This window comes from Rhinoderma darwinii, chromosome 4 (assembly GCF_050947455.1).
Source record: "Rhinoderma darwinii isolate aRhiDar2 chromosome 4, aRhiDar2.hap1, whole genome shotgun sequence".
NCBI classification, from domain to species: domain Eukaryota; kingdom Metazoa; phylum Chordata; class Amphibia; order Anura; family Rhinodermatidae; genus Rhinoderma; species Rhinoderma darwinii.
The window spans coordinates 378287986-378315108 of record NC_134690.1 but is presented as its reverse complement, the minus strand read 5'-3'; the positions used below and the strand labels follow the sequence as shown (position 1 = coordinate 378315108).

Genomic DNA, 27123 nt, shown 5'->3' with positions numbered 1-27123 from the left:
CGCTCCTTTTAATAAAAAAATAATGTTGTGAACAAGCAACTTGACAAGGATGTCCCCCCCCCCCCCCCCCACCTCCCCCCTTTATACATCCAATAATGGAACACCTGATGATCTGAGTCAACCTGGATATCCATGCTTGGCCTTTGTGGATCTCCTGCTTTTGCCCACATCTCGCTGCCATCCCTCATGATTGAACTGTGTTAAAGGGAACCTGTCACCAGCATTTCACCTATTGAACTTTACTTATCCCTCACTGGCCGCTGCTATCAAAAGTTCATTACCGTTATCCCCGCTCCTAAACTCCTCCTCCAACTGTAAATAACGGTCAGCAGACATTTAGCGCCTTTTATCGTAATAATCCGGTGTCCCTTTGTGCGCACACACCAGAAGAGGATATCAATGCACAAGCACAGGATTTTGAGCAGGTGTGGAGCTGTCAATCAAAAGTAAGGAGGCGGGGAAAACTCAAAGACTTGAGAAATGAAGATCTGACTTTTTTTTTTTTTTTGCTCATTCGCATACGGTGCAGGAACACTAAAAAACATAATACTAAAGCTACAGAGCCAACTAAGAAGACCATTATAGGTTATATAGAAATGATTTTACACCCACTATCGCAAGGTAATGCTGGTTTAATGGGTGAAATGCTGGTGACAGGTTCCCTTTAATTTAGCATTTGGTCTAATTTCAAGATAAATGTAGAGAAATTGAGGGTACTAAATGTCCCTCCCCCCCTGACTGTGTTGACTGTAAAGAATAACTTCCCCTTAGCATGGTCCTTTATAGGGATGAGATACCAGTGACCACAGATTTCTGTGGCTTTGTCCCCACTCTTAAACCTAAACTTCCCCACTTTATACAGCCATAGCTACTGAGCTGGACTTTTTGGTTTGACTGTATAAATATCCTGGATATGATACGGTTGACGAGGATGTTAATCCTAAGAGACTGTCCCATACATGGTCCTTATAACCGATTGAATGAAATCGTCATAGGCTTCAAAAGTGATTTGGCCCCAAGCACCTGCTTAACTACTCGCAATTTCAGAGTAAAATTATATTCACAATTTCTAAAATGCTCTGTACTGCGGTGATTCCTTTGTCACACTTCCCTGATGGGGACTTTATCTCCAGTTATTTCATTGCAGTTGATTAGTTAAAAGGGGTTTTATGATTTCAGCAAATAAATGTTTTTTTTTTTTGTGTATGTTCATTAGGAACATTATTTCCAGTGGATACAATTCTGTACTGGTCATGTGATGGACACGCAGGTGCATGGCTCGTTACATGGTCATGCGATGTTCACACAGGTGCTGGGATCCTTAGACACCGCTCTGATGCATATACTGTAACGAGCCCTGCACCTGTGCGACCATCACATGACCATAGACAGAATTGTATTCAATAGAAGTAAACCATGATTGTTCTTACTGAATGACAACAAGCAGAGATCTTGAAAACCATGAGGAGTTAATACAGAAAGTATATTGGAAAATTGTATCATTTTTAATTATACAATATCAACATTAATTTCCTTTTATCTGGAGAACCCCTTTTAATAAGACCGCATCATTACATCTGTGGGGGGGGGGGGTAATTCCAAGCTTGGCTTTGATGTTGAACTCTAGCTATGCCCCTTGCGACATGTGCTTCGCATTTTGCTGAACTGTTTTCCAGAGGTCACAACCTTTTCATGCTTAGCGACACTGTTGGTAAATTCGGCATCCTATGTAACAGTTAAGGACTGTCATGTAATATTGTTGGTTTTCACAGACTTGTAGTTCTACAAATTAAAATACTCAGTTATTTGCAGAGACATGTGCGGGTCAATGCAATTGCGTTATCCTCACATATAAACAGCAGCTTTCATAATCACCATTGTTGTTCCTTTTCTTGCCACTAGCTGGCAGTAGAGTACAACATTTAATTCATTGGGATAAAAAGAAACAAAGAAAAATAGATAATTCAATAAAAGTAAAACATTTTTTATTTTAGGCCTCAACAGTATTAAATGAATTCTAAAGTACTACTACATTTTTTAAGATGCTCAGGATGAAAATATGGTAACTTATTGATACAGATTTTATACAATTTCCTACCAGAATTTATAATGGAAAAATTGCTTTAATATTATTTTTATTAAAAAATTACATTTTCAATTTTACAGGCAATGAGAATTTCATGATCATTTAGGAAACGAGCAGGAGCAGCACATGCAATAAATTATCTCCCAAAGCTTTGGATTTTATCCGTATATTAATGGATATCTATGAAAATGTTACTGCAAATTTGTATAGTCTGATTTATGAAGACTAGCATTCTTTAGCATGTTGTCCTTTTTAATAAACAAACAAAATTTTTTTTTATAAGTGCTCAGAATCCGTTCCCTAACTCTCCATGCTGAAAGGTCCCGCAAGGGTCGGAGTCTTCCTCCTGCTGAAGCTTAGGCCTCATTTACACGAGAGTGTGCGTTTTGCGCACGCAAAAAAATGCAGCGTTTTGCGTGCGCAAAAGTCACTTGACAGCTCCGTGTGTCATCAGTGTATGATGCGCGGCTGCGTGATTTTCGCGCAGCCACCATCATAGAGCTGAGGCTAGTCGACGTCAGTCACTGTCCAGGGTGCTGAAAGAGTTAACTGATCGGCAGTAACTCTTTCAGCACCCTCGACAGTGAATTCCGATCACAATATACAGCAACCTGTGAATAAGAAAAAAGACGTTTATACTTACCAAGAACTTCCTGCTTCCTCCAGTCCGGTCTCCCGGCCGTTGCCTTGGTGACGTGTCCCTCTCTTGCCATCCGGCCCCACCTCCCTGGATGACGCGGCAGTCCATGTGACCGCTGCAGCCTGTGATTGGCTGCAGCCTGTGCTTGGCCTGTGATTGGCTGCACCTGTCACTTGGACTGAATCGTCATCCCGGGAGGTCAGACTGGAGGAAGAAGCCGGGAGTTATCGGTAAGTCAGAACTTCTTTTTTTTTTTTTTTTACACGTTCATGTATATTGTGATCGGAAGTCACTGTCCAGGGTGCTGAACCAGTTTAACTCTTTCAGCACCGTGGACAGTGACTGTCTCCTGACGTCGCGTACCGGAAATTTTTTTGCTGGGTTCGGTCAAAACGAGTTCGGCCGAACCTCATCTCTAAATTCTGACACTCCGTTTGGATGTTTGTAAACAGAAAAGCACGTGGTGCTTTTCTGTTTACATTCAGTTTGACAGCTCTTGCGCGAATCACGCAGTTCGCACGGAAGTGCTTCTGTGCGGCATGCATGGTTTTCACGCACCCATTGACTTCAATGGGTGCGTGATGCGCGAAAAACGCACGATTATAGAACATGTCGTGAGTTTTACGCAACGCACTCGAGCTGCGCAAAATTCACGCATTGTCTGCACTGCCCATAGAGTAATATAGGTGCGTACGACACGCGTGAAAAGCACGTGCGTCGCACGCGCGTATATTACGCTCGTGTAAATGAGGCCTTAGGGTGACTGGTCTGGCATGATCTGCCTATGCTGCCAGCCAATCGTTCCCCAGAGATCAAAGTCTATAAGTGCTCACACAGGTCATATAATATTAGCATGTTTATAGGATAGTCCTGAGATGATGAAACAGAGTGCCGGTTAAATTGAATTTCGTAAAAGGCAGAGAAATGGAAGAAATGAATAATGCACAAACAAATTGTAACTTAGGGGGAGAAATTTATTAAAGGCTTATTCACACGAAGCTAGAATACACGGACGCATGTATTTCAAGGGGGCCGTTCACACGGCCGTTGTTTTAACGGACCGACTGAAGGGTCCGTTGAAAAATAGAACGTATACTATTTTCTTCCTTTCCTCTTCTTTTTCACCGATCCCTTGATACTCAAGTCTATAGAGATTCGTGAAAACCGGTCCCACACGGGTGAAACTCGGACGTGAAAAACGGCCGTTTTTTACGTCCGAGTTTGCAATAGTTTTGTCTGAATAAGGCCCCATTCACATCGCGTTTGTGCTATCCACCGAGCATATACGTTTTTAAACGCCCAAAAATTATTGAAGCGTATACATAGACTATAATTGGTCAAACGTAAACTAAAATAACATCCGTTTGGTCTGTGTTTGTCATGGTTTACGTTGGGATACTGTTTTTTAAAAGTACTGAATAACGTCGTCTGCTACGCTATTCTGTAGTGCCAAAAAAAGGTATACGCGACGTAACGTTTTCTTTAGCATTGATCTCAATGGATGACGTATGCAAACGCAATGCTATACGTTTTGTATCAGTTTACATACAGTTAATCTATCAATTTTTTTTATTTATTTTTTTCCAGCAGTTTTCACTTTAAGAAAAAAAAAGGTATGTACAGAAACGTATACCGACTTTGCACTAAACGTACACGCTATAAAAAACAGACTTAAACAGAAAACGGTACATGTTTGTATAAATTTTTATTGGTCCACGTTTTTATTTTAAAAAAAAGTATACGCTCGGCGGATAGCACAAACGCAATGTGAATAGTGGCATTATTATAACAAGGAGAATTTCATTAAAAAAAAGACGCACATTATGAAAATAATGCAACACAATTTGCTGTAGGACAGCAATACGTCAGTTCACAGAACTTCAAGGAGCGCTCCTATTACTGGTGGTAAACAGGGTAATGAGAATGGATAACGTAACGCTCTCACCATGCGGTGCAGCACGGACGGTGCAACATGTATACCAGTGTATAAATTTGTTCACAACGGGTAAAGCAAAGCTCCATCTTTCTTGTCAATAGGATAAGACGTTTCCAGGTGTTCACTCGCCCCTTCATCAGATCAGCAGCACAAACCTTTTGTTGACCAGAATGTATATAAATGGTTTCGTGGAGCTGGGGTACAGGGATTTGGAATAACTTTTTTTTTGTATATCTACTACTTTACATACTGCTATAGATCAGTTCGCTATCATATATTAAGAGTGAGGTAGGAGGGACGCAGAGTGTGTCTCTCCTGCATTTCCTCATCCAGCTACCCGAGGATTGGTCACACCAATGTGTATATCCGCTTTAAAATTCTCATCAGTGCCTCTATATGACTTGCATGTCATTTACTTTGGAAGTGCAGAGACAACCAATTTATAGACCTGGGATTGGAAAGTAGTAATGTTAAAAAAAAAAAAAATTAAAATCCTGGGTGCGTACCCAGAAAAAAAATGCTCTCGCGAAATATCAAATGTTGCAATTTTTATTTTATTTTTTTACATTAAGAGATCTGATATACAATAAAGGCCTATCTGTGCATTGTTGCTTTAAGATCACTGAGCTGTAATTTGAGTTGCTGAATGCAAAGTTTTCAAAGTCACAACATCTGCTGTGCATTTTAGGTCTTTATATTTAGATTTAATTATTCTTCTTATTATTACTTTATTCTTATGCTGTGCTGATGGCTCACAATTAAAACATGGCAGATTGTGCATACTAATGCGCTCCGTAATAAAGCGGTGTTATTTGTTATGGCAGAGTTCATTCTTTCAGAACATCTTACTGCATGGAAAGTAACGTAGCGGACAAAACTGTCAACTTTGTGAAGGTTGTTCTAGCGGTGAAGAACAGACTGTATACAGATATTACGTATAAAATATATGCTGACTGGATTAACCATTTAATAAACCTCAAGAACAAACATCAATAAGGCATGACCTGGTTAGTTAGAGTCGTGTGTTGATGTCCAACTTACCTAATTTCTAACCCCTTAATTCCGAGAAAACACACACCGGAAACTAGGTTGGATTTTAGCGGCCACAGCAGCCATTTATTTAATTAAATAACATAAACATTTTAAGTTTATTCAAAACATTTATATAAAACATAGGGAATTCTCCACAATAGAATTCCTCCCAAAATTCACCTGATCCTACCTGGGTCAGTATATCAACAAACCTATATAATAAATAACATACGTAAATAAACATGAGCAACATACAATAAGATAGGGGAAGTCCTTGAAGTTATTTTTTTTTGTTTAATTGAGTTAGCAATCTGCAACCACCACCTTTTTTACCTCTAGCCGTAACCCAGCTCAGAAACCTGCTTCAAAGGGATAACACCCTAAAAAGTCTTCCAACTATTATTCCAATTTTGAGGACGCATACCCCCGATGCGAATCCCCCCCCCCCACCAATTTGTACTGACCAACCTCAAGGACTCCCCCCGCCACAGGGAAACAGGCCCTTGACCACTTCAAGCCTGTAAGTCCCTCCAAATGAACACTGCTCTTTCAATCCCCTCTGCCAGGGCCAGACTCCACAAATCCATACCAACCTCATTGAGGTGTACCCTGTCACCTCTCCAAAAATTACCATCCCCAGACTCGAAGTCCCTATGGCGGACGCAAACCCCTCCATTCCGTTAACCATTATACAGGCTTTGTTAATCCGTTCAGAGGACCGAGCGAAGCGCCGGTGCTTCCTGGGTACAATGTCAGACCACACCAATCCCAGGCCTGGGTGCGAAGCCCACAAACCGAGTAGGTCATGCCTAATGTCCCGGACCAGCTCGCAAAATGGGTGGACACCCAAGTCGTTCCCGCCAAGATGCAAGACTAGAATTTTCAGGAACCCGGTTTAACTGTGAATATGTGTGGAACTCATGCAAGACCGGCTCCGTAGCAAACCACCGCCACACAACATATAAAATACAATTGACAAGGCATCCATTATAACAAATGAGGTTGAACATAAGACCTAAACCTGTTGGATTCCCACCTCCCAATGCGTCGAACTCCCACCATGTCCAACCCCCAGTGCTCCGCCTCTGTCGCCGCACCGATGAATGAATGTGAAGCATAACCGAGCTAACCCCCGCCTCCGACAAACACTTCTTAAACACTGCACAATACTGGAATCTAGAAAGAAAAGTACCATCCACATGACACAGCAAGGGCGCATCTGACAAGCTACCCTGGGGCCTGAAGTCGCACATACATCGCACCGGGTGAGAGAACAAAACTATACGCTTACCCCGACCAAGTTGATCTGTTTTTGACCGACTCAATAAAAATTCCAGTCTACCCTCTCTCAATTCCACATCGTCCTGTTGAAGACACCACACGCAGGAAGTACTTGGAGAGACCAGCTCGCCCAGCCTGAGAGCTACACCAGAGAAAAAGCGAGTCGGAGCACCTTTACCTCAAAACGCAAACAGCATACTGCATCTACAGCCGTCCCGAGCGAGCAAAGGAGGGAAAAAGAAACAGGCCGCCTACGATCTAACTCTGCCCTGCCTCGACGGAAACCCTTTAACGCTTGCCTTACCAGAAAATCCTTAGTCACATCGTTAAACCCCGCAATTTAAAACCAAAAGCTAACGCCGAGACAAAACCATGAACTTTAGCTGCAGAATAGCCCACTTCATAAGAATCCCCCAACCAATACAAAAGAGAGACCAACCTGTCACTATCCGTACTGACATCGTCTAAGCATCTTACCCAATTCTCCCACTGCGCCAACTGGCAGAGTAAGCGACCCATGTTGACCCTGCCAAAGACCTCTCAATTAACCTGCCTGCTAAATGGAAACCAGCTCCCAAATTGTTCCGCACCCGGTGCCAGCTGTCAAATGGTCCCACTGAGTGAGAGAGGGCGTCATCAATACAATTTTCCACACCTGGCACATGAGTTGCCACCACCCACGCATTCAATGACAAACAAACCAGTACTAAATGCCTAAGCAATCGCACAACAGGTGGAGAGGACGCAGTGATGTTATTAATCGCCAACACTACCCTGAGATTGTCGCAGTAAAGGCGAACCTTCTTGTCTCTGAGCCTATCCTCCCAAATGGTCACGGAGACTACGATGGGGAATGACTCGAGCAGGGCCGGATTCCTTGTAAGACCGCTTACCACCCAGCTCGATGGCCAGCTACCCGCGCACAATTGATCTCTGCAGTAAGCACCAAACCCACCTGCCCCGCCGCATCCGTGAAGAGGTCTAAATCCTATGTATCGAGCACCCGCAACAGCCAAAGGGACCGGCCATTATATTGCTCAAGAAAATCACCCCACACCCGCAAGTCCGCCCGATGTTAAGCGCCCAATCACACAAAATGATGTGGTGCCCGTCATAGCGGCCGCCAACCGGCAACAACATACCCTTCCCATCAGCATGTGCCGACAAGCAAAAGTCAACTTCCCCAACAGCGACTGCAGACTACGTAAGGTCATTTTTCGTAAATGACACGCGCGTTGAACCTAGTCACTGAGGACGCGCAACATCCTCAGGAAGTCTACATTCCATTGTGACGAAATCTGTCTCAATCCCAAAAAACAGATGGTAGTAACAGGGCCTTCTGTCCTTTTCGGGTGCCAAAGGGACACCGAAATCCCTTGTGACATTTTGCAACGCATACAATTAGGTTACCGCAAACGAGATTCCCTGGGGCCAACACACAAAAAATAAGCAAGATCGTGAATCAAGGAGTCAACCTCGTGACCCAGTCGAACGAACTAAACGCCTCAAAATACGCGCACGACAGGGAGCCACCCATAGGAAGGCACCGATCAACATAAAACCCCCCCATCCCAAAAACATCCCAACAGCCGTTGGCTGTCAGGGTGCGCTTGCAACAGCTGAAACACCACTTCAATGTTGGTTTTTGCCAAAAGAGCCACGCAACAGGCCCGTCTAACCATACTAAACGCTTTATCAAATTATGTATAAGCTACAGGACACAGGTCTGGATCAATACCGTCGTTTACCAATGACCCTTTTGGGAAATATAAATGTTGGATCAACAAAATTTGTTGGGCTCCCGCTTTGGCACAACGCCCAAAGGGGAAACTACCAGATCCCCCACCGGGGGGGGGGGGGGGGGGACGGCAAGGAAGGGGCACGCCACATGATCCAGCAATACCTCTCTTAAGTTTAGAGGAAACCACTTCAGAATGCTGGTAAGCAGACTGGAGGTTTCGCCGGGTAACTGGGACTACATGGGACTACATGTGGAGGAGCGGGAATAACTAAACCCTTCATAAATCAACTTAGCCACGGCCCTATCCGGATAATCATTTAGATAAGGGGCCAACCTCACTGGCGTCACTCCCTTGATCAGCAGAACTGGGCAAGCCTATGATTGGCTGCAGCGGTCACATGGCCTGCAGCATCATCCAGGGAGGCCGGAATGGAGCAGAAGGGAATTCTGGGTACGTTTTTTTTTTTTTTTTTTTTCTTCCGATTTTTGCGGCGGAATCACTGATTCCACCGCAAATATCACAACACACACTACTTTGTTGTGGGTTTAAGCACCCCATTGAATTCAATGCTAAAACCTGCAACCGAAGAGCTGCGAATCCGCAGCATTAATTGACATGCGGTTGAAGAAACCGCACTGCAGGTGAATTTGTTGGTTTTTGGCGCCATTTTTCCGCAGTGTGGGAACGAGATTTGTTGAAATTTCACTAATACACTGCGGGTTTTCAGAAAATTAATCAGTTGCAGAAAATCCGCAATGTTTACGCTGTGGGTGTTCCTACCCTAAATCTTTCCTACCACACCCTCACCTCAGGGACTCTCACCGACCAGCAAAATGAGGGACCCTTCTATTGCAGTACTCGACACAGCGCTGCTCTGGTCCATGTGGCTGTGTCTAGCACCTATTTTGCCCATTTCTTTCAGGAGCCCCAGAAAAGAGATTCAGGGGTCTTGCTTAGGCTTTGGAGGCACAGTATGCATGAACCATAGACAAGCCATTACTGTATGAAATTATGGTCGGTGATAATATATTTTTATATTATCTCTGTTCTGCATATGTTTCCTTGCTGGTTATTTCTGATTGTTGCATTTCTAACACTTATTGTAATGCTCTATATTACTGCTTGGAGGTTTCGGTAGCCGTATATGGTTGTTGCCAAGGCAACACTTTTTGTTTCCTTTCATACTTTTGAATCAAATTAATATGTTTATATTCACGTAGACTTATAATAGCAGTGTAAAGCACAGTACAGCATTATTCATTCCCGGTATTGTCATCCATTATCTGCACCTCGGCTCCTGTCCCCTATTGTCATGCTGATGACTTGAACATTGAATTATGTGTTTCACCTCTATCTATATCTTGATGAATAAAGCTGTAAAGTGTCCTACTGATGTGTGATTGGCACTTGTGTGCTTCAGGATGTGTTGATGTAGGAATCTGATATTATGTTTTACATTCTGAGCCATTTCTATATGTTGTCCACACGGACAGCAGGGGCAGTATATGTCTACTTATGTCTCATCAACAGGTAAGAAATTTGTACATGTGCATACCCCCACCCCACAGACTTAGTCCCCATATAAAGTGCATATTAGAAGAGCCTCCTGAAAATTTCTGCATTACAAGGTCATGTACACACACTGCAGATTTGCAAGTATTTTTTTTTCAAGCCGAAAACAGGAACGGAGCCTGGAGGAAAGCTTTTAAAGTGTCTCCTCCTGAATCCAATTCTGGTTTTGGCGTAATTAAAAAAGAAAAAAAAAAAAATCTACATGTAAAATCTGCATCAAATCTACAGTGTGTGTGTGTGTGTGTGTGTGTGTGTGTGTGTACACAAGGCCTAAGGCTATGTTTACACTGCCTTTGGATTCTCCAATTGGAGCGTCTGTCGACAGTCCTATCACATTTGACAGCAAGAATGGCACCACATGCAGCGAAAAAGATTGATTTATTTATTTTGCAACATACAGGGAGATTCAAAAAGGATGGTGCAAAATTATAGCCTCTGTATTCATAACAGAGAACATAACACAAATTTACTAACCTGAAAAAACACACTATCCAAGTTTTATCTATACACTACAAATGCTCAAAGTGACTTCCATTGGTGATACGGCAGATGTCTAGGCGGTAGTCCAGTTCTGTCCAAATGCGTGCCTGCATAGCCTTGGATATGGACTGCACAGTTTCAGTGATGTATTGTCTCAGGTTCTTCAGATCATGTAGCTGGGGGGACAGATGCACGGAGTCCTTGATTTAGCACCACAGAAAAAAGTCGCAGGATGTTAGATCTTGCGATGGTGGAGGCCAGTGCAACATCTGTCAATCGTTTCCGGTGCAGCCGTTCCAATGTTTCCGATAGTTTCTGGCCCCATAGTGGCTTCTAGGGGGCCCACGGCATGAGGACGCCCCCTAGCCCAACCCATAACCTTTATGGGCCGGGCGGCATGGGCCCCATCATGCCCTGTGGCTTCTATAGCACCGGGGGGGGGGGGCCTGGTGCTAGCAGCTGCCACATTCACTTGTATCTGCATCCTCAGGACACCGATACAATCTGTGCAGGGCGATGTGGTGAGGTTACTTCATCACGCTGGCCTACGCATGTGTCCTGCCTGGAGGCCATGGAGTGCTCCATCCGTTGCGGGAACAGGGCTTGGTAAGTAAAAAATTTTTTTGGGGGGGGGGGGTCGTATCTAAAACGGGGGAGATTGCTGTGTGGCATGATCTACAAGGGGGCTGTGTGGCAGTATACAGGGAAAGGGCTGTATGGTACTACAGGGGGAGGGCTGTGTGGCACTATCTAGGGTGGCTGTGTGGTACGATCTACAAGAGGCGGCTGTGTGTGGCGCTATCTACTGGGGATGCAGTGGCACTATTGATGGGGCACAAAGGGGCATTATTACTGTGTGGAGGCACAAAGGGGGCACAGTAACTGATGGGATACTTATCGTGTCGAGCACTGAGGGATCATTATTACCATTTGGGGCACTGTGGATTACGACTTTGTTTAGAGGATGGGGGGTATAGGTGTGGTGGGTGCTGGAAAAGCGAGAAACCAACATGTATGTGTGTCAAATTCTGCAGAGATGAGTCGTGGCTGGAATAAGTAGTCACAGTGGTCTGGGCCATATGGAGAATAAAAGGGAAAGTGAACGACTCTAGTCAGAGAAGACATCACCTGTGAATCAGTAGATATGTGCGCTGTAATCACTTATATTGTCTGCAGAACTCCTGTCAGGGGCCCCCCAGGCTATTGCCTGGGGGACACATGGTCGCACGGCCCCCCATAAGTTGTTAATAAAATATGTTTTTTTGCTTGGTATGTTTTTCTCTCCCCCTTTCCCTCTTTTCTCCATTTGTTATTTTATATTAGAATGGTACTTACCATCGTGGTGTCCCCCGGGTAAGCTGTGCTGGTGGCACGAGCCGGTTTCCAGATGTTTCTGTCTCTGGGCAGTTTGGAGTTGGTCCCAGCTGATTGGACCTAGGTCAGCTGTGCAATTGCATGAGCAGGTTCTGGCAGATTCTATCTCCAGGCAGTTTTGTGGAAGGCCAGCTGATTGGTCATTGATAAAATCCTAAAGGCGGGAAAATTGGACATAAAAGGAGCAGTTCATCGTGGTCAAGCAGCCAGTTTTTGAAGATTGGACCGTCGCCCACCCTCCCGCCCTATTGTTCTTAAATTCCTTCACGTCACGTTGTTTGTTAGAGGGGTTTGTCACCCAGCTAATGCTGGGCGGACTTGGTTTTTATTGGTCAAAATATTTATATTTTATTATTTATTCGATTATTTATGGTTATTCTCTTCGAATTATTTTATCTTAGGTTACCCTTAATAAACACCGTGGCCATTTTTATCCAAAGAAACTGTTGTCATGTTTTATTTCATTTTGATTGAGTATTGTGGGGTTTGTGCTACCATGTGTATAGCTGCCATCTACCACTTTATGGTTGCTCTATGCTATTAATATTCTATTGTCTGCAGAGCTCCTGTGTTTAACTGACATCTACCGCTATATGATCACTACATGGTGGTAATATTGGTCTTTGTTTAGTTTTTATTCAGTGACCATATGGGGGTATTATACAGTCACTATGTGGTTATGATATGGTGGTATTACACTACCGTTCAAAAGTTTGGGGTCACCCAGAGAATTTTTGTTTTCCATGAAAATTCACACTTATATTTATCAAATGAGTTGCAAAATGACTAGAAAATATAGTCAAGACATTGACAAGGTTAGAAATAATGATTTTTATTTGAAATAATAATTTTCTCCTTCAAACTTTGCTTTTGTCAAAGAATGCTCCATTTGCAGCAATTACAGCATTGCAGATCTTTGGCTTTCTAGCTGTTAATTTGCTTAGGTAATCGGGAGAAATTTCACCCCATGCTTCCAGAAGGCCCTCCCACAAGTTGGATTGGCTTGATTGGCACTTCTTGCGTACCATACGGTCAAGCTGATCAATAGAAGGAATGCCTGCAGGCAGACGGAACCCTTTTTCCTGACCACCCAATACTAGTAGAAAAAGTATATAAATTTTATTAAGCTACGTATAGCAAAAGACAGACCACATACATGAGTTTAAAACTATCACTGCCAGAAGCCGAAGTAGGAGTAATTCGCTGGAGGAACCAGCAAGATATTACAACAACCAGGAGTAAATGCTGACTGACATACAGCAAGTCAGTCTATACGGTCAAGCTGCTCCCACAACAGCTCTATGGGGTTGAGATCTGGTGACTGCGCTGGCCACTCCATTACAGATAGAATACCAGCTGCCTGCTTCTTCCCTAAATAGTTCTTGCATCATTTGGAGGTGTTCTTTGGGTCATTGTCCTGTTGTGGGATGAAATTGGCTCCAATCAAGCGCTGTCCACAGGGTATGGCATGGCGTTGCAAAATAGAGTGATAGCCTTCCTTATTCAAAATCCCTTTTACCTTGTACAAATCTCCCACTTTACCAGCACCAAAGCAACCCCAGACCATCACATTACCTCCACCATGCTTGACAGATGGCGTCAGGCACTCTTCCAGCATCTTTTCAGTTGTTCTGCGTCTCACAAATGTTCTTCTGTGTGATCCAAACACCTCAAACTTCGATTCGTCTGTTCATAACACTTTTTTCCAATCTTCCTCTGTCCAATGTCTGTGTGCTTTTGCCCATATTAATCTTTTCCTTTTATTAGCCAGTCTCAGATATGGCTTTTTCTTTGCCACTCTGCTCTGAAGGCAAGCATACCGGAGTCGCCTCTTCACTGTAGACATTGACACTGGTGTTTTGCGGGTACTATTTAATGAAGCTGCCAGTTGAGGACCTGTGAGGCGTCGATTTCTCAAACTAGAGACTCTAATGTACTTGTCTTGTTGCTCAGTTGTGCAGCGGGGCCTCCCACTTCTCTTTCTACTCTGGTTAGAGCCTGTGTGTGCTGTCCTCTCAAGGGAGTAGTACACGTTGTAGGAAATCTTCAGTTTCGTGGCAATTTCTCGCATGGAATAGTCTTCATTTCTAAGAAAAAGAATAGACTGTCGAGTTTCACATGAAAGCTCTCTTTTTCTAGCCATTGTGAGTTTAATCGAGCCCACAAATGTAATGCTCCAGATTCTCAACTAGCTCAAAGGAAGGTCCGTTTTAGAGCTCCTCTAAACTGCAAAACTGTTTACAGCGGTGCTAACATAATTGCACAAGGGTTTTCAAGTGTTTTCTAATCATCCATTAGCCTTCTAACACAGTTAGCAAACACAATGTACCATTAGAACACTGGAGTGATGGTTGCTGGAAATGGGCCTCTATACACCTATGTAGAAATTGCATTAAAAACCAGACGTTTGCAGCTAGAATAGTCATTTAGCACATTAACAATGTATAGAGTGTATTTCTGATTAATTTAATGTTATCTTCATTGAAAAAAACGGTGCTTTTCTTGCAAAAATAAGGAAATTTCTAAGTGACCCTAAACTTTTGAACGGTAGTGTATATTTTCAATTTTTTGTGTGAGAGGGGGGTACGTATACTTTAGGGCTTCCAACACTCCTAGACGTGCTAGAAATCAGGGATGCAGTTCTCTGCACACCACCTTCTGAATTGATTGCCTTATTGATATAATAATTATCATTTAGGGCCCCACTTTTAACTTTGCCCAGGGCCACAATTTGTCTAAAACCGGCCCAGGCTCCCGAGTCCGGCGACTTTGCAGCTGCCTTCCGGCCTGTGCGGTTCTTCTCTGCTCCGTTGCTGGTGCTGCACTGAAACTGACACGTGTCATGTGACATTACAATGCAATGTATGTCAGACTCTGTGTAGTGACGGGGTCGGAGCAGAAAAGCCAATTGGTGAGTGAAGACATACCAACACTCACTCCCTGGGCCTCCAAGGCACTATTTATACTTTGTGGGGACACTTGGGGGCATTATACTGTGTTGAGAGCATTATACTGTGTCAGTCATCATACATTTTTTTTTTTTATATGGGGCATTTTTTTTTTATGGAGTGGTGGGCCGACAGAAAATTTCACACAGGGCGCCATCTATCCTAGGGCCGGCCCTGTCTGTATGACTTACAACGCAGATGTTTTTGTAAGATGTGCAATACTGTAGTTTGTGGCACCTGTAGTTCCAAACTAATTAGCCTGGTCGACTTTCTAGGAGTACACTCCTACACGGCTCGAATCCTGTTCACGGTCGCTTCTGAAATCTTTGGGCGTCCCGGACTTTTCCCATGACCTCAACAACCAATGGTTTCGAAATACTTCATCCAATGCGAAATGCAGTTTCTATGTGGAGCACATTTACCAAATTTATTCTGAAAGTTTCGCTGTACTGTCAACACACACCCTGTTCTTGCAAATTCCAACACGCAAAAAGCTTTTTCTTCCTTTTGATGTCGCTATCTTATGTCACAATATGTAAGCACATTTCAAATTTGGCTCTTGAAAAGGAAAGCTGTGCTGTGATTGGTTGCAATGGGCAACTTAGCCAGTTTTGCTTTGATTTTTTTTATTCACTGGCCATTTACCACTGATGCTACTTTAACTGCAGGCCTTTCATTTTGTACCATCCTTTTTTTTTCTAATAACCCTGTATATACGGGAGGAACACAAACCCCAGGCATAATTAAAAAAAAAAAAAAACAACAAAAAAAGTTCTTCGTTACATATACATAAAGATGCACACCACATAATTTTTGGAATGAAGAGAAGAAAACGGTTGTTTCTTATTTTCTTTTTCCTTTTTCTTCTTCCTTTTCCTTCTTTTCCTTCTTCTTTTCCTTCTTCTTTTCCTTCTTCTTTTCCTTCTTCTTTTCCTTCTTCTTTTCCTTCTTCTTTTCCTTCTTCTTTTCCTTTTCCTTTTTCTTCTTCTTTTCCTTCTTCTTTTCCTTTTCCTTTTCCTTCTTCTTCTTTTCCTTCTTCTTTTCCCTTTATAGCTGGCAGAGCACTCAGTATGTCGGTTCACTTTAAAAAGGCTTTTAACAAAAAGCTGGGAACCCTAAAAATTGTCAGTCTTTTTTTTTTAACTTGTTTGTTTCTTACAGCGTCTTCCCAGGCTCAAAGTCACTGTGTAGTCTGGACCACCATCTACCTGCCTATTGACAATTGTGAGGGGGCGGTACAGACTACAAAGTCAGACTTCTGTGCAGAAACAAGCAGAAGACACAAAAACAGAGCTCCTAAACCCATTCAAGTATACTGCAGGATATATTAGTTGAAAGTAATTTGAACATCATCATATTCTTATTCTATGGAGCTAATAGGAGTCTTTTTGGAAACATTTCCTTCGGTAAACATATATATTTTTTTTTTTATAATAACCCGGAGTCTTCAAATTCCAAGTGGCTTCCCTTGCAGCATGGTCAACTCGAGACATCCTGCCATGGACACTTTATTTATCCATGAATTGTGTCCATGGCTGAATGGAATAGCTTACATAATATTATATTATTATAGAATGCAATTTTCCAATACACTATAGGCTTTAAAGTATTTATTTTACCTTCCTTGGGGCAGTCATATTATAGCCATCTTAGGCTGGGTATGTAGATTAAGTCGGAGGACTATGCCATAGCTAGTACTGTATTGACATCACAGGAGCCTATGGGTGCAAAGCCATATCTTAACCACACCACTTATACAAATAAATTCTAAATGTTAACCTGAAATCAATTTATATAATTAAAAGAGCTCTATACAAAGTCAATGCTTGCATAATTATATTATAAACTATAAGCCTGCCCTGACTTTCCAGCATATTCCTCTTGGTAAATCCGTCCTTGGTCATATCTATAGTATAATGCAGTACGCATTGGAAAAATACTTGTAATAAAGCACCCTATGCATTTACACTGGCATATAGGAATGTATCCTAGCACATTGTAGAAGGGAAACATTGCCAAACTTTTCAGGGGAGTACAGATCTGCTGCTCGGCAGGACCCAGCGCCATCCCTTCACTTATGCTGTCACTGTTAATAATTTAGATAAAAGTCTTTTATAAATTTAACAGTGGAGATATTTTATATATAAAAGCAAATGCAGAAATCATAAGAAAGCTGTACTTCGCAACAGCAAAAAAAAAATCTATCACTGGGTCCGACTTTTCTGCTCCATGCATCATGAATTTATGTATGTGAAAGTAATGACACCCTTTGGTATTCTATATTATGACTCTGTGGGAAATCGGCTTTCGGGCCATTAATGGTGCAGCATTATGTGCGTTAATATTTATGCATATGGCTGTTTCTGATGATATGTCTGGGGCATTTCATTATCGTGCCTGTTCATTTTCCATTACAAAGAACTGATAAACAGGTTTTTGTAAATGGGATCCCCCCTCCTTCTCCTTTTTACATATTAACACGCTCTCCAGCAGGGTTAGAAATGACTCCCTTAAATTTCAGTATCTGAAATATATTGAGTTTTCTATACAGCAGTCTTGGTGAGAAAATTATAATATCCCTTTAAATACTATAGACATGGTGTGTGTGTGTGTGTGTGTGTGTGTGTGTGTGTGTGTGTGTGTGTGTATGTGTGTGTATATGTATATATATATATATATATATATATATATATATATATGTGGGCTCATAAATGAATACAGACCATCTTTGGAGAAGAAAACTTTCTCTATATACCAGTTCGCTCTGATAATTTGTGTCTGAAAAATATATTGTTTATGAACAATAAAAATTAAAAAAAAATCTTTGCCGTAAATTGCATGGCATGAAATTATCGGCTATAGTTATTTCGCCAGAGCAGCAAGCCTGTAATAAGAGACTGAAGAAATGGCCCGAGGCGGTAGAATTCAGGGCTGCAAGTACTGTAGATTGAATTGAAAAAATACAATGCTTGAAAGAGAATTTCTTCCAAAAGAAATACATCGCCAGTTTACAGACGTCTGAGTTGTCACCTTCTGCTGAGTTGCTACAATTTTTAATTTGGCAATTTCTTTATTATATGTTTTTTTCTGGGAAAGCTGGGTGATAACCAATATGGCTGTCATTACAGCACCGACAGGGATTGACGTCCAGCTTTTCTAGGCCGAATAGTAAATTTGATTAGAGTTATGTAGCAAGTCTGTCCATGATTAGGCAGTTTGTGCTTTCAGGAATGTGGAAAAGATGGGTGAAAATCCCTGTTTCATGCTGTGCTGATTAGTTAAAAAAAAAAAACTTTGCAACAAAAAAGGGAGCACCAACTCTTATAGATCTGTATAAATATGTAAATATGGAGTAAGACCCTGAATTCCCCTTAGTGGACAAAAATCTCAACCTCCTCAAACGATCGCAAGCAAAACTCAAGCCTATATTAACCCCTTAGACACATTTTTTTTTTCCATTTTTTTTAAACATTAATTAAAAAAATAAAAAATAAATATAGCTGAAATCGTGTGTTTTTTTTTTTGTTTTTTTTTTTGTTTTTTTTAAAAATCTTTTTTAGTGTTTGACCTAACAGGTATTTCCTCATGGTAGCCCTGGATGTCTTTGTTAGGCCCAGGGCTTTCTCTTAAAACTGTGAGCCCCAGCGATCATTGTTACCCCTAGGTGGTGGCTGTAAATCACACATGGGTTGTCTATGTGATCATAGCTGGGAGCTAAGTACCAACTTACATTTATGGCAGCGGGAAGGGGTTAATTTGTATGTGCCAACTTAGCCTATGTGGTAAATATAGTTCTAGCTATGACTAATGTCCGATTTATCTTCTTTCCTTTTGAAATAATTAACAAACTGAAGCATTTAATATCTTATTGTTACAAAACCTACAGAATGATTGAACATTATTACATGTTATGCAGATCAGTAATAGATTAAACCATTGATACTCATTTTGTTTTTTTTGTATTTTCTAGGCCATTCAGATTCAAGGAAATGTATTCAGCAAATCCTGACAGCTGGGTAACATTTGATGATGAAAATCCTTTCCAGTCTCCCCAAAAATCCATGATATTTCCTCAAGACAATGCACATAGCCCTAAACGAAATGAACTTAAACTAAGCCTGTCCCATGAACGGAAGACAAGCACTTCTTCCTCCAACTCCACCCCCCCTCACACGTCTCCGATAATGGACTTCTTCATGAGTCCAGGTCCTCCGAGCAATTCCCCTCTTTGTACCCCTATTAAGGACAGCCCATCCACACCTTGCACTCCTAAACAAGGGTCTTTTAACTTGTACCCTATATCCGAGAGCCCTCAGAGCCACCATTATATATTTGAAGGATCAACTCCATTGACCGACAATCAGACACTGACTATTTCACCGCCCGTGGATACAAATGACTCAAATCAAAATCCATCACCATACAAAAGTAATAATAGTTTAGGACATTTCTCAGTTTTCCATTTGGATGACTCTCAAAATTCCTGTGCCTTTTCAAGCCCATTTTGGAACAATGATGCCACCAGTTCTAAGGATCTGTGCACTACAGCCGAATCTCACACGAGAGAAAAAAAGCCGGCAAAACAGGAATATAATATATCGGAAAAGGAAGGCTCTAATAACCAGAAAAGTCTTAACCAGTGTTCCTTCAGTTATGTTTGTGAAAGGCTTCAGCATTTAAAGATTGACCCACCTGACAACTTGAAGCATCAGCCTGTCTGCGCTGAAAGTAAAAGCCCATCATTTATTCCACAAAGTCTCTTTAGAAGTCAGAGGATAGACGGGTGGCCTTTCATGTTGAGGATACCAGAAAAAAAGAACATGATGTCTTCCAGGCAGTGGGGACCTATTTACCTGAAAGTTGTATCTGGTGGAATTCTGCAAATGTATTATGAAAAGGGCCTTGAAAAACCGTTCAAAGAATTTCAGCTTCATCAATTCTGCAGACTTTCCGAACCAAAACTAGAAAACTTAGGAGTTTCAGATAAAATACACACTGTTAGGATAGAAAATGTAACTTATATGGAAAAAAGGAAATACCATCCAAAACTTGAAGTGGTTCACGAGGCAGAAATTGAGCAAATGTTAAAGTTGGGAACCACAGAGCATTCTGATTTGATGGACTTTATCGCAACAATGGAGGAAGAGCTTTTGTTGCTCTCACCGGTTTCCAAACAGAAGAAGACTTATGAAGAGCCTGAAATGTTAGTGGAAATAGTGGACAATTTTTGGGGTGAAATCTCAAAGGAAGGAAAGCTAAGAGACAAGTCGGTGGTTTGCCAGTTATTTTGTCTTAGTTTCGTTAATAGCGGCATGGAGTGTTTTTTAGCACTAAATGACGTTGAATTACAAAAGCTGAACTATTTTGAGAAGAAGAATGAAAAAAACTTGATCAATATCTCGGAATATCATTTACACAAGTGTGTTAAGCAACATGAATTTAATAAGTCCCGGGTAGTTAAATTCACACCACTGGATGCGTGCCGGTTTGAACTCATGCGCTTCAAAGTTCCCTGTGATCTGACGGAGCTTCCATTTTCTCTAAAGAGCTTGGCTGTGGTACAAGGAGCCTACGTGGAGCTCCAAGCCTTCTTAAACATGTCTACTAATATGTTGGGTCCTTCACAGATGAAATACTGTGAAAATATCACTATCTACTTCCCAGTTCCTGCACAATGGGTGAAAGCACTTTGGACTGTTAGTCTACAGAGGCAGAGGTCTTTGAAGACAAAGATGAATAGAAGAGCTTGCCTTAGTACTGGATATGAAATTGAATCCGAGCCAGTAATACAAGTAACGATTGGAACGGCAAAATACGAGAATGCATACAAAGCTGTTGTGTGGAAGATTGATCGACTCCCTGATAAAAATTCTAGTAAATATATATACTTGATTGTTAAATATATATAACATTGCTGAATAAGCTGGTCAGATATAGTGTATAACTGTAAACTAAAGCAGACACTCTGAGATGACATTATTTTTATGCTCTATTTATGACGCACTGTCCTAAAGTTAGTGTTCCCTCTGAGCTAAGAAGTCAAGAAGGGGAAGAGTGTTCACCCACATATATTCATGTAGACTATTTAGATATTTTAAGGCCCTATTACAGCGGTTTATTGACATAGTTTGCTACTGTCACAAAGCGCTATGGATGGGGACGAGCGGTCGTTAGTCTGATCGCTCGTCCCCATACATTATTACACAGGCAGATGTGCGGCTGACAACGATAATATTTTACTTTTTTTAAAACTATATGATCAGCAGATGCACGAGAGTTTGCCCGTTCTTCTGCTGATTGCTGCCCTGTTTACACAGCGCAATTATGGGCATTGAGCGTTCTATGAACGCTTGTCTGCTCGATAATTGCCCAGTGTAAAACCCCCTTTACAGTATGCCCTATACAAAAATTTTCCCACCTGCCTTAGGGAACATAGTTATCATTCCCTTTGTGGGTCCAGGTGTACCACTTATCATTGTTTGACCAGATTATTTATCTTCAGCTGTGTGGGCTAAGCCAGCCAAAATGAAAGAACCCCTTCATCATGTCAATATAAAGCAAGAACAATGTAGTAATATTTATAGTCCATTGGTCATTGACAGATTGCATCTTTACAGACCTCAACAGAATTCAAGGTCTTTGTGGTGACATGTCTTGTTATTGCGGACATGTCTGGTCCTATCTTAATAGGGCCACCTCCATATAAATTGTATAAGCCCTACAGTATCAGTTTGCCCCTCTTCCTTGCAAAAGATATGGGGGTGGCATGACTGTTTTAGTCTGTTCTTACTAACTTATCTCTAATATTGTGATTCACCCCACACATGGAGTAGGGAGGAGCAGGCTGACATGAACTGGGGCTCCTATGTTATAGGATGCCATGGTAGCTGCTTTAGCTGTCTAAAGACATATTCCCTTGTTTCCCGAATTTATTACCTCACCCTTCGGAATTCATTGCTTTAGGTTTATTTAATGAATCTTTTCAACAAATTTTACACGTCTTGCTAAGGTACTAGTTTATTAGCACCTATTCACATCTGCGTCAAGGCTTTCCGTTGTCCCTTTCCATCATAGGAGCAGTCCAACGAAAATACTGAGCTGCTGTATCCTTCGCATGACGGAAACCAATGTCGTCCGATGGAACTCTTTGACTTTAAGGGTATGTTCACATGGCCTATTTTCAGACGTTTTACGCCTCGAATTACGCCTGAAAAGACGGCTCCATTACGTCTGCAAACATCTGCCCATTGCTTGCAATGGGTTTTACCATGTTCTGTTCAGACGAGGTGTAATTTTACGCATCGCTGTCAAAAGACGGCGCGTAAAAATACGCCCGCATCAAAGAAGTGCATGTCACTTCTTCGGATGTTTTTGGAGCCGTTTTTCATTGACTCCATTGAAAAACCGCTCCGATAACATCCGTAAAAGACGCTGCGAAAAACGCGAGTACTTGCAAAAACTTCTAAAATTCAGGAGCTGTTTTCGCCTGAACACAGCTCCGTAATTTCAGACGTATTTTGCTACTGCGTGTGAACATACCCTAATGGGTTCCGTCACTTTTCTGTCAGTGTCCGTCGTTTTGGCAGACAAAATAGTGCAGCATATTACGCTATAGTGTTTGGCGTAGTTGATGGAATTTGATACGGAGGCTCCTAATGAAACATCCGACGCAGATGTGTACAGAGCCTTATTTTACTTGATGGACTGTTTTGCGCTCTAATATGCCACTCCTTCAGTGCCAAACAGTCCAACTGGGAGCACTGATTAACTATTTCTTGTAATTCTATGGAGGTGGTGAGAGCGGCTCAAAGTAGTAACCGATAATACAACAAGTTAAAGGTCATACAATCCCAATGACTGATATGGAAGACCCCATGACCACTTTTTGCACGTTGGAGGCTCAGCTGTGGGTTTAGGCTGTACAATCTGCTTTACATTGTAGTCCGTAATTGTTGCAGCAGTCTTTAGTACTCCGAGGTACATGGCCACTGATGGATTTGTGCTGGGACCTGGCTAACCAGGAGTACAGGGACAGCAGGGACACTTCAGGACATGCCCATGACATATGTGCATGTGCCTATGAATTTGTGAATGTGTACATATAAATTGTATCTACATTGTCATGTGCGTTTTAAATACAAAATTTGTGTCCTGTGCAACATTTTCGGCTTTAGTGAGCGTGCTCCATCATGTGGAGCTAGCACCAAAGACACATATCCGATCCCCTGGTGTGTGCAGGCAATGGATATTACACCCCAGTTCTAACATTCTCCACATTTCTTCTTTTTCTTTTTTTTTTTTTTAAGGTCCTGATCAGCCGCACAGTTTATCCTGTAAGCTGGAGCTGGGGTCTGACCAGGAGATACCTCGCAGCTGGAACCCGATGGCAAATGTGCAGTTTATTATGCCGTTTACATGTGTCTCTGGGGCAGAGGTGAAATCAATGGGCGTCGAGAATGATCTCCAGCCCCATAAACACGTCACCCAGAAGGCTTGCTACAACATCCAGGTATTATTGATTTCCACATTTGGTTTGAATGGTTTACATTACATATAAATTGTTATTGGAGGACATAGGAAGACCTGATGGAACATTATACATACTGATTAGATTCAGACAGGCAGCACTTTATTGTTTGTGGGGCTTTCAGATAAATCTGGGATTCGGTGACAGCAACATCTAAACTAGTCTATCTGAAGCAGACATTGCTATATAGCCTGCTCAAACATGAGCCATCTACTTTATGTCGTGCATAAATATATGCATTTCATCATCTACATGGGATGACTGTGTCAGCTGTTTTTGTGCTCAAAACCGGGGGAAAACATAGTTCAGCAAATGTGTGCAAACCTCACAAGGCTGTCATCCATAATGTACTCAAAATTTTAATATATGCAGGAATACTCAAACCACCGCTCTCCAGACTATCATTCAGACGTGAAAACATGGTTTAACATCAATTGCGACAGTCATTTTATCACAGTGTTTGTTTGTCATTTGGACAGGTAAAAAAAGATGTGGACAAAATATACAAAACAATTTTTTTACATAGATTTTATATATATATATATATATATATAATTATTATTGTTGTTATTTTTTTTGATTTTTTTCGTTTTGCACTTCGGCTACCATCTGCCCATATATTTTCTGAAAGTAGACACCTGGCACATTGTCAAAATTCCACTCACCAATTTATACACATTTACCTTCATGGAATTATGCGTCAAAACTTTTCATTAAAAAAAAAAAAGCATACAAATTCAGATTTTTTTCCACTACTCCACATGGTTTCCCAGTCAGTGCAGCCCTCCTCACCCAGGGCCGCCATCAGGGGGGTATTAGGGGTACTACTGTAGGGGGCCCGGCCAAACTTAATTGAAAGGGGGGCCCGGCAACTGCCGCGACTTGCCTTTGGTAGAAAAAAACTGGCCCCTGCAATGGGGCCTGTTTTTCACCAAAACAATGTCGTGAGCTGCGGGCCCCCCTCTCGTGAAACACCGCCGTGAGCTGCGGGCCCTTCATCACCGCCGCGAAACACCGCCCGCTTGCGCGCGTACGAGCGACCGCGCGCGAACGACAAGGCGCGCCGCCAAGAGGGAGGCGGTGCGCCCGCAACACAAGATCTAGGGGGAAGGACAGCCACACAGGGACAGCGGCGCAGTCTACTTACCTGCTGGCCCGCCTCCGACTCGTCCTCCTCTCCTCGTCCGACTCCGCCTCCTCGTCCTTCTCCAGAGCGTAGCTGCGTAAGGAGAGGGGGAGGAGTCTAGTTGTTGCGCGGCGGCAGTTCTATGATCCCCGCCATTTTCTGGAGCCTGGAGGTGAAGGTGAAGGACTGGACCGGACCGAAGACATCGCCTGAAGAGGACTGGAGTGGGAGCAGCTCTTCTGACACGGTGAGTAAAGTGTCTCAAAGTGCTGTTTATGTATGGCCCTGTTCACACAGAGTATTTTGCAGGCCGAAAAAATCTGCCTCAAAATTCCTTAAAGAATTTTGAGGCAGATTTTGACCTGCCCACACTATCTTGCCGCGTTTTTTGCTGCATTTTTTGCCCGCTGCGATTGAGGACAGCAGACAAAAAACGCAGCGAAAAAAGCATTTTCTGCCTCCCATTGATTTCGATGGGAGGTCAGAGGCAGAACCGCGGCAAGAAAGGACGTGCTGCTTTTTCTTTTTTCCGCGACTGGCTCCCATTGATTTCAGATTAAATCAATGGGAGGCGGTTTTGGAAGTTGTTTGGTGCTGATTCTGACGCAGTGTCCGAGTCAATATCAAGGCCCAAAAACTGTGTGAACTGGGCCTTATTGTTAGGGCTTATTCAGACGAACGTGTAATACATCCGTGCAGACTGTCAGTGATTTTCATGCAGCATGTGTCCGTGTGTCCGCTGCGTAAAACTCACGACATGTCCGATATTTGTGCGTTGTTCGCGCATCACGCACCCATTGAAGTCAATGGGTGCGTGAAAATCACGCCCAGCACTTCCGCAGCCGTATAAACTATGAATGAAAACAGAAAAGCACCACATGCTACAAACATACAAACAGAGTGTCATAATGATGGCGGCTGCGCGAAAATCACGCATCATACGCTGCTGACACACGGAGCGGTTATGGACCTTTTGCATGCGCTAAACGCCACGTTTTTGCGCACGCAAAAAGCACACGCTTGTGTAAATCCTGCCTTAGGGTAGGAAAACACTAGGCGTGAACACTGCGGATTTTATGCAACACATTTTATTGTGGAAAATCCGCTGCGTATCACAGTCGCAGCAGAGTGGGTGAGGTTTGAACAAATCTCAAACACACGCTGCAAAAAAAATGGACCTGCAGTGTGGCTTTTGGCTTTTTAAGCCGCAGCATGTCAATTTATTCTGTGGAATCGCTGCTCCTCTGTTGCGGAAATGCTGCGGTTCTGCCGCAAAAATCGCACATGAGAAAAAAAAAAAAGGTTCTTTTTTACATTTAAAAAAAAGTTTAGACTTGCCCCGGCCATAGTCCTGGTGACGCGATCCTCTATTCTTAGCGCAGCCCGGCCTCCTGTCATGACGTTTCATCCCATGTGACTGCTGCAGCGGTCACATGGTCTACAGCATCATCCCAGGAGGCGGGGCTACGTTCAGAAGAGAGAGATGCGTCACCAGGACTACGGCCGGGGCAAGTCTAAACTTTTTTTTTTTTCCCTGCAGGATTCCCGCAGCGGACACGCCTCACGAAACCTGCGCCACTATTTGGTGCGGTTTTGCTGGCGGAATTCCCTGCGGCTACCGGGGCGGATAAGCTGTGTAGTTTTACTCAGCATATCCGCCTAGTGTGTCCTTTATGATGTCGCTCCTGGAGCTGCTGCCTGTCTCTAAATAGGCAATTGGTCCAGTAGAATTTGGAATTATTTTTTTTTGTGAACCAGCTTAAAAAAACACAAAACTTTTGTGTTAGGGCCTGTTCACATCACCGTTCGCTTCCGCTCCGGGGTTCCGTCTGAGGTTTCTGTCGGGTGAACCCCGCAACGGAAAGTGAAAGTGATAGCACAGAAACCTCAGACGGAACCCCGGAGCGGAAGCGAACGTTTGATGTGAACAGGCCCTAACACAAAAATTTTGTTTTTTTTTTTTTTTTTTTTAAGCTGGTTCACAAAAAAAAATAATTCCAAATTCTACTGGACCAATTGCCTATTTAGAGACAGGCAGCAGCTCCAGGAGCGACATCATAAGGGACACACTAGGCAGATATGCTGAATAAAACTACACAGCTTATCCGCCCCGGTAGCCGCAGGGAATTCCGCCAGCAAAACCGCACCAAATAGTGGCGCAGGTTTGGTGAGGCATGTCCGCTGCGGGAATCCTGCAGGGGGAAAAAAGTTTAGACTTGCCCCGGCCGTAGTTTAGGTGACGCATCTCTCACTTCTGAACGTAGCCCCGCCTCCTGGGATGACGCTGTAGACCATGTGACCGCTGCAGCAGTCACATGGGATGAAACGTCATGACAGGAGGCGGGGCTGCGCTAAGAATAGAGGATCGCGTCACCAGGA

The 27123-nt window shown here is 42.7% G+C and overlaps 1 protein-coding gene across 2 annotated transcripts in view; it reads left to right on the top strand.

Annotated features, from left to right (window-relative positions):
- The window catches only part of STON1 (stonin 1), an 80637-nt gene that overhangs the window by 43477 nt on the left and 10037 nt on the right, over positions 1-27123 (top strand). For both annotated transcript variants that reach the window (XM_075863191.1, XM_075863190.1), the window contains 2 exons: positions 19062-20965; positions 23398-23600. In XM_075863191.1, coding sequence (XP_075719306.1) covers positions 19081-20965; positions 23398-23600 — 2088 coding nt within the window. In that variant the 5' untranslated portion in view covers positions 19062-19080. The remainder of the gene's footprint in view (positions 1-19061; positions 20966-23397; positions 23601-27123) is intronic.